General features: G+C 44.6%; 1 protein-coding gene across 5 annotated transcripts in view; it reads right to left on the bottom strand.

The window, feature by feature from the left end:
* Positions 1-669: 669 nt before the first annotated feature.
* Positions 670-8,739, bottom strand: part of LOC124010816 (amyloid beta precursor protein binding family B member 2-like) — a 79,245-nt gene continuing 71,175 nt past the window's right edge. For 3 of the 5 annotated variants that reach the window (XM_046323499.1, XM_046323501.1, XM_046323500.1), the window contains 5 exons: positions 7,791-7,866; positions 4,807-4,896; positions 4,411-4,526; positions 4,012-4,194; positions 670-1,960 (listed from right to left, as the gene is read on the bottom strand). In XM_046323499.1, the coding sequence (XP_046179455.1) occupies positions 1,787-1,960; positions 4,012-4,194; positions 4,411-4,526; positions 4,807-4,896; positions 7,791-7,866 (639 nt within the window). In that variant the 3' untranslated portion in view covers positions 670-1,786. The remainder of the gene's footprint in view (positions 1,961-4,011; positions 4,195-4,410; positions 4,527-4,806; positions 4,897-7,790; positions 7,867-8,739) is intronic. The other 2 variants (XM_046323502.1, XM_046323503.1) reach the window with 1 other exon arrangement.

Raw genomic sequence — 8,739 nt, 5'->3', positions numbered from 1 at the left:
GCAGTTACAAGTTTGATGTAGTCATTGCTTTCTAAGACGATGGGACCAAATACTCAACTTTTGTCTACTTTAATATACTACAAGTGAATTTGTCCAACTACTTATGACATCTTCAAATGGGTGGACTAGATCTATAAAGTGCTTTCATTTCTAAATGGTAAAACAGATATGACAATAACCTCAAATAAAAGTTAACTATCTGTACTGTCATATGTACCTCATATGAAATATTTGATCTCAAATCCAAAAGGCTGGAGTATAGAGACACATTTAAAATGCTAGCGTTACTGTCCAAATATATATGGAGGGGAGTGTTGTTGCATTGACTTGAGCTATTACATGAGAAAATAAACCTGCACTTTGAAGACCTTCCATTTTTTGGTAATGCATTTATTTTCACAACCGATTACATTTACATGGTGTCGAGATGAGTGAAGAACAGAGCACATTAATGACAGTATTTTCACATCTATATTTTGGGGGGATTGGATTGCATATTGCATTCACAGAGTTGAGAGAGGTGTCCCTGGGTCCAATAGGAGTCAGTCGTGTGTGTGTGTGTGTGTGTGTGTGTGTGTGTGTGTGTGTGTGTGTGTGTGTGTGTATATATATATATATATATATATATATATATATATATATATATATATATATATATATATAGATAGTCTGGTGGGGTTGGGCTTTTGTGCAGAGCATCTATGTCCATATTGGCACCCTCCTCAGTAACCTCTCTCCCCCATAACGATCTATCCATCTCCTCACATTCAGATTACAGACACATGCAGCACCATTACCACCCCATTCCTCCTCATCTCTAACATCTCCTCTCCAACCGGGGATACAATCATTACTTTACAATCAGAGGGGTAATTATAGTACAATCGCGCACCCCTCCTCAAATGAGACATTGGTTCAGTCTGTTTTGTGAGCCAGGTGGAACTCTGAGCCAGGGAATGGAATACATTGGTTCCCATGTTCTGTTTACTTCTTGTCTCTGTTATTACATCCTGCCTGTATAGTCCATCACATGACACGTCTCTGTTGCAGACTGGGGGTCAAAGGTTACTAGGTCGGGTAGAGCAGCTGGATGGTGCTGATTGGTCAGTGGCCTTGTCCGTGATGGTTGGCTTTCCCCATAAGCATGTCCCGTTTCCACGTCAATGAGACAGACGTCTTAAAGAGACATGTGTGTGTGTCCCATTCTGGAATGCTACTGTTAGGCACTGTGATGGGAACAGGGTTGTCCAACAAGTAGAAAACAGGGAAGATAAAGGAGGTCAATGGACCTCCTGATGCATCTAAGCCAGCACTCAATGGGGATTGGTTCTTTTTCTCAGGTATGTCTAGTGTTATTCAGTAGTAGTCTAATACTCCATTAGAGCTCAGTAGTTATAATACTCCACAAGACTGGGGTGATGCCAGGTGAAGACAGGAGTGGACTGGCTAAAGTGGGACAGTTTTGCTATGACACGGCAGAGTTCAAAGGTAAATGGAAAATTCCAATGGAGACACAAATCACCAGCACCTCATCATGCTGAAGCTTGGACTTCCTCCTCCTCTTCTTCTTCTGCAGATAATTTCACTTTTTATTATTTTGAGCAGATGTTACTATCCAGCCCCATTCGTCCTTTGGTCTGCCCAGTGGTAATAAGTTAACATGTATGTACATTATTGGTTACCATGGCTGGTATTGGATAGGCGTGTTTGTAGGTCGTAGTTGTGGCGATAGTGTGAGTGACAGAGCCAGAGGCTGGGGTTGGGGGTGTGGTCAGCGAGCTGTCCGTCATTGCTGGGGCAGTTCTGAGGATGGTTTCTTTGTTTTCAGAGTGTCTATGAGAGACTGGACTCCGCGCTTGACGCTGGTAGTCACCCGGCGTGTCACCGAGTCGGGTGGCGGGGAGGAGGAGCTAGCTCTCTGGGAGGGCGGGCGGGCCACCAGACACTTCTGGTACCGCAGCTGAGGAAGAGGAGAGGAGGAAGAGAAGGAAAGTACATCAGAGTCTACCTCAACCACAACCCTTACCCTACCTTCAAGTTAAAATCCTGGTTCAACCCTAACCCTGGTCATAACCAGTCCTAACCCTACCGTCATGTCCACATCCTGGTTTAACCCTGGCCATAACCACAGTCCTAACTCTGTCTGTCTGTCTGTCTGTCTGTCTGTCTGTCTGTCTGTCTGTCTGTCTGTCTGTCTGTCTGTCTGTCTGTCTGTCTGTCTGTCTGTCTGTCTGTCTGTCTGTCTGTCTGTCTGTCTGTCTGTCTACGTCTGTCTGTCTACGTCTGTCTGTCTGTCTACGTCTGTCTGTCTGTCTACGTCTGTCTGCCTGTCTACGTCTGTCTGCCTGTCTACGTCTGTCTGTCTACGTCTGTCTGTCTACGTCTGTCTGTCTGTCTGTCTGTCTGTCTGTCTGTCTGTCTGTCTGTCTGTCTGTCTGTCTGTCTGTCTGTCTGTCTGTCTGTCTGTCTGTCTGTCTGTCTGTCTGTCTGTCTACGCCTGTCTGTCTGTCTGCCTGTCTGTCTGTCTACGTCTGCCTGTCTACGTCTGTCTGTCTACGTCTGCCTGTGTCTGTCTACGTCTGTCTGTGTCTGTCTACGTCTGTCTGTCTACGTCTGTCTGTCTACAGCTGTCTACGTCTGTCTGTCTGTCTGTCTACGTCTGTCTGTCTGCCTGTCTACGTCTGTCTGTCTACGTCTGCCTGTCTACGTCTGCCTGTCTACGTCTGCCTGTCTGCCTGTCTACGTCTGCCTGTCTGTCTACGTCTGCCTGTCTACGTCTGTCTGTCTACGTCTGCCTGTCTACGTCTGCCTGTCTACGTCTGCCTGTCTACGTCTGTCTGTCTACATCTGTCTGTCTGCCTGCCTGTCTACGTCTGTCTGTCTACGTCTGTACGTCTGTCTACATCTGTCTGTCTACGTCTGTCTGTCTACGTCTGTCTATGTCTGTCCGTCTGTCTATGTCTGTACGTCTGTCCGTCTGTCTACATCTGTCTACGTCTGTCTGTCTGTCTACATCTGTCTGTCTATGTCTGTCTGTCTACGTCTGTCTATGTCTGTACGTCTGTCCGTATGTCTATGTCTGTACGTCTGTCTACGTCTGTCTATGTCTGTACGTCTGTCCGTATGTCTATGTCTGTACGTCTGTCTACATCTGTCTGTCTACGTCTGTCTGTCTACGTCTGCCTGTCTACGTCTGCCTGTCTACGTCTGCTTGTCTACGTCTGCCTGTCTACGTCTGTCTGTCTGTCTACGTCTGCCTGTCTACGTCTGCCTGTCTACGTCTGCCTGTCTACGTCTGCCTGTCTGCCTGTCTACGTCTGCCTGTCTACGTCTGCCTGTCTACGTCTGCCTGTCTACGTCTGCCTGTCTATGTCTGTCTGTCTACGTCTGTCTGTCTGTCTACGTCTGTCTGTCTGTCTACGTCTGTCTGTCTACGTCTGTCTGTCTGTCTACGTCTGTCTGTCTGCGTCTGTCTGTCTACGTCTGCGTCTGTCTGTCTACGTCTGTCTGTCTGTCTACGTCTGTCTGTCTACGTCTGTCTGTCTGCGTCTGTCTGTCTGCGTCTGCCTGTCTACGTCGGTCTGTCTGCGTCTGTCTGTCTGTCTACGTCTGCGTCTGCCTGTCTACGTCTGCCTGTCTACGTCTGCCTGTCTACGTCTGCCTGTCTACGTCTGCCTGTCTACGTCTGCCTGTCTACGTCTGTCTGTCTACGTCTGTCTGTCTACGTCTGTCTGCCTGTCTGTCTACGTCTGTCTGTCTACGTCTGTACGTCTGTCTACATCTGTCTGTCTACGTCTGTCTGTCTACGTCTGTCTATGTCTGTCTGTCTGTCTACATCTGTCTGTCTGTCTACGTCTGTCTGTCTGTCTACGTCTGTCTATGTCTGTACGTCTGTCCGTCTGTCTATGTCTGTACGTCTGTCTACATCTGTCTGTCTACGTCTGTCTGTCTACGTCTGTCTGTCTACGTCTGTCTATGTCTGTCTGTCTGTAGCTATGTGTGTGAGCTCACCACACAGGCTGCCTGGACAGCCTCAGACACGCTGCCAGCGTTGGGATCACACCAGAACACGTGGCACTGGAAGTGCTGGTTCCCAGAGTCCATTACGAAGGCGAAAGTGTGGATGTCCTGGCCCACGCCCATGAAGGACAGGAAACGCACACGGCACTCCACCAGTATCTCCTCCTCTTCTTCCTGTCCAGGGGACCAATGGGGAAGGCAAGAGACGGGATTATTAGAGAACACTCAGATAGAAATGTATATTGTTTTTGTCATGATGAGGGAGGAACCAACAGTGTCTGTCCATGTCGATCACAGGTGAATCTATTGGATAACAAATAAAACCCTGAATGGATGCTGTGGTATAGTCAGTAATAATCTGTAGTTAGGTGGAGAAAAGATGCTACGTGCCTTCTCCTTGATAACAGCCACAGTGGCGTCTGCTACACTCAGAGTAACAGGGGTCCAGTCCTCTTTCCCTGTGGAGGACACCAGGCTCTCTATAGCCCCATTGATGATGTCCATACCTGGAGAGAGAGTGAGAGAGAGATGTAATGTTTACTGTTAATTTTTATTGTTTATTTCACTTTATATATTCACTTGATATATTATCTACCTCACTTGCTTTGGCAATGTTAACACATGTTTCCCATGCCAATAAAGCCCTTGAATGGAATTGAATTGAGATAGAGAGAGAGGTGAAACCTGAATTCGTTTTCTACCTTCAGTATGTGTACGGGAGTATGGATTATGTTTAACGGGACAGGTGCAGGTGATTAGGCACGGCTGTGTTAGTTGTTTCCTTACTTCTCTTACCTATGGGACGAGACACGGATGTCATCCCCAGGTAGTGCACATGGAACTTCTGCACCAGCTCAGTCTTTGGCATGGGAAACTCTGTGGGAGAATACACACATAAGACACCAAGGAGAGAGAGAGAGAGACACACACACACACTACAAAGCACACTACAAAGCACATCCGAGCAAAGACTCAGACAAACAAATGTCCAAACAGGCTTATTAGTCTAAAATGCAAAAATACAGATACTTGTGTGAAAACTGAAATATTTCAGATGCTATTGCATCTAATTAAGCCATATGAAAAAAAACAACTGAAGATGGCTATTCATACAAGTGGGCAGAACTTCCGAGAGACTGAAAAACAAATGTCTATCTACAGGCTGGCCTGAGGGGCAGGAGGGCTTCCCTCCCTCTAACATAGAGAAGAGGATAAGATGGTTTAAACACCAACACCCCGCGAAAATGACAGAACAGGAGTTAGCCGACTTCCTATTACACTCTGCCCGAGGGTCAGGAGAAACGAGGGATGGAATTAAAGGAGGGGAGAGATGGTGGAGGGATCTGGCGAGTGGAGTGCGCAGACATTTTGGTCGTGCTAGCGAGTGAGCGATGTTCACCCAATGAGAGCTTTGATCTCTCAATAGGGGTTGCTGAGAGTCAGGGCTCGCTACGCAACACTAATTGGCTTTTAATGAGCTCAGCTGCTCCTGCGAGCTCAAAGCCAATGTAGAACTTTTATTCTATGCACAGAACAAAGGTGTTTCCACTGCAGTCAGCAGATCCTGCCTCAAAGCCAAGTTATGGGATGTGTTGTTTTTTGAAATCATCTATCATTAATTAACTTTGCATGAAAAGGAGGATGGATATGTGTTGCGGCGTAGTGGAATGGAAAATGTGGAATAGCATTAACACCACGATGTGAGAAAGGTTTTGTCCTGTTGTTGTGAGACCTTGTACTGTTGTCAGCATAATTCAGGAAGTGAACACAGCACGGCTATCTTTTTCATTAACACGTGTTTGCAGTCCAGTTCTGGATTCATAAGGAGCATTTTTTTCATTTGCAGTGAAACACACATGAAATATAGAATGGGCGTTAAAGGGATACCTCGGGGTTTTGGCAATGAGTTGCGTGTAGTTTGGAGGAAGTCGCTGACTAGCGCTAGCGCAATTGCTAAGTAGCGTGAGTGCAATGACTGGAAGTCTATGGGTATCTATGCTAGCAGATATAGTACATGACCAAAAGTATGTGGACTCCTGCTCGTCGAACATCTCATTCCAAAATCATGTGCATTAAATATGGAGTTGGTCCCCCCTTTGCTGCTATAACAGCCTCCACTCTTCTGGGAAGGCTTTCCACTAGATGTTAGAACATTGCTGCAGGGACTTGCTTCCATTCGGCCACAAGAGCATTAGGTTGGGCATTGATGTTGGAGCGATTAGGATTGGTTCGCAGTCGGCGTTCCAATTCATCCCAAGGGTGTTCGATGGGTTTGAGGTCAGGGCTCTGTGCAGGTCAGTCAAGTTCTTCCACATTGATCTCGACAAACCCTTTCTGTATGAATCTCGCTTTGATGAACTGGGGCATTGGTGCACAACTGAGGCCCCGGTGGACAACTGAACAAGAGGAAGGTACATTAGAGTGTCTAGTTTGAGAAACTCTAGTCTCAACTATGTAGATATTCCATAAAAATATCAGCCGTTTCCAGTCATTTACAATATTAACACTGTATTATTAACACAATATTAACACTGTATTATTAACACAATATTAACACTGTATTATTAACACAATATTAACACTGTATTATTAACACAATATTAACACTGTATTATTAACACAATATTAACACTGTATTATTAACACAATATTAACACTGTATTATTAACACAATATTAACACTGTATTATTAACACAATATTAACACTGTATTATTAACACAATATTAACACTGTATTATTAACACAATATTAACACTGTATTATTAACACAATATTAACACTGTATTATTAACACAATATTAACACTGTATTATTAACACAATATTAAAACTGTATTATTAACACAATATTAACACTGTATTATTAACACAATATTAACACTGTATTATTAACACAATATTAACACTGTATTATTAACACAATATTAACACTGTATTATTAACACAATATTAACACTGTCTACGCCGTATTTCTGATCAATTTAATGTTATTTTAATGGGAAAAAAAGGCTTTTCTTTCAAAAACAATGACATTTCTAAGTGACCCCAAACATTTGAACGGTAGTGTATATTAAAAGACTGGCTTCGGGACAAGTCTCTGAATGTCCTTAGGTGGCCCAGCCAGAGCTCGGACTTGAACCTGATCAAACATCTCTGGAGACACCTGGAAATAGCTGTGCAGCAACGCTCCCCATCCAACCTGACAGAGGTTGAGAGGATCTACAGAGAAGAATGGGAGAAACTTGGCAGGTGTGTCAAGCTTGTAGCGTCATACCCAAGACTCAAGGCTGTAATCGCTGCCAAAGCTGCTTCAACAAAGTACAGAGTAAAGGGTCTGAATACACATGTAAATGTGTTATTTACAGTTTTATTTTGTTTAAATTGTCAAAAATGTCTACAAGCCTGTTTTTGCTTTGTCATTATGGGGTACTTGTGTGTAGATTGATGAGGGAAAAAAATATTTCATCCATTTTAGAATAAGGCTGTAATGTAACAAAATGTGGATGTCATTGAAAACAATTCTAGCAGATACCCATAGACTTCCAGTCATTGCGCTAAAGCTAGTTAGAATTGGCTTGTGAAACTACCTCTTACTTCCTTCATCCTGGACACAGAGACATACAAATAGTATCCACGAGTTCATTTGACTCTGCGGAAGTAGTTAAAGGGTCTAATAGCCAAAATCCTGAAGTATCCCTTTAACGCTCAACTCCAATTCCCTAAACAGATATCAGTACTACTGTATGTGTGTGGGTCACCAAACTCCTACCCTGGAGAGGAACATCGGAGCCTGTTTGGGATGAGCTGCCGGCAGCAGCTTTGGCACTCTTCCTCTCAGCCATAATCTGGAGACGAGTGGAGGAGCGAGAGAGAGGGAAAAATAGCAGGAGGGAGAGGGAGAGTCAGAGACAGGGGAGGAGAGGGGTTAAAAACAGGGGGGATGAAGGGGTAAAGTTAAAGAACCTTCAAAGTGTTTCAACTTCAAACTAAGAAGGACAAGTCATTACGTGTTCTTTGAACTAAAATGGAGAAATATTTCAAATGAATGTATCACTCCATGTTCTCTTCTCCATCTCTTCCTCCTTTCTTACTGATGTAGAGCAGCATCCCTCCTCAACAATAATGCGGAGGGCACTGCAATGTGGCACACTCCCTGTTCGAGATTCATTGTAGGAGTCATTAATCAAAGTCTGCAACTCTCTGCTCACAGGGGAACACACACACACACATGCTCAAATACACACACTCGTTGCACTGCACAACAGCAGAGTCCGAGGTCAGTAAGTTTCCCCTCTGCAGTAGGAACTGTGTTTAAATAGACAACGTGGAGTGAGACACTGATTTACTGACGCACACCCGCAAATTAGTCACTTTGTTTGGGGCCCGGATTGTTCTTTTAGTTCTGTCTGGGACTGCTAAACCAACAAATGATTAAGAGCTGAGAAACACTGAGAAAAGACGTGGTGACTCTTTTCAAAGTAGGTCACCATCTCTTGACCGAACTGTAGATCATCCTCGCCAGACTAATATTCTTCATTTTGTTGAGTCAAGTGCTCTTCTCAAGGTCACGTATGGTCTGAACCCTACAGACCCTGCCTGAGTTGTCAATGTCTGAAACAGTAGTCAGGGGATTGTTTTACAGTACGATAAAGGAGCAGGACATTCGGACTCAGTTACACACCTTCCAGGGCTAGCACCTCCCTGACCCTGAGAGGATT

Source organism: Oncorhynchus gorbuscha, linkage group LG23 (genome assembly GCF_021184085.1).
Source record: "Oncorhynchus gorbuscha isolate QuinsamMale2020 ecotype Even-year linkage group LG23, OgorEven_v1.0, whole genome shotgun sequence".
Classification (NCBI taxonomy): Eukaryota; Metazoa; Chordata; class Actinopteri; order Salmoniformes; family Salmonidae; genus Oncorhynchus; species Oncorhynchus gorbuscha.
Note: the sequence above shows the minus strand (reverse complement) of the source record. Positions and strands in the feature narration are given on the sequence as shown.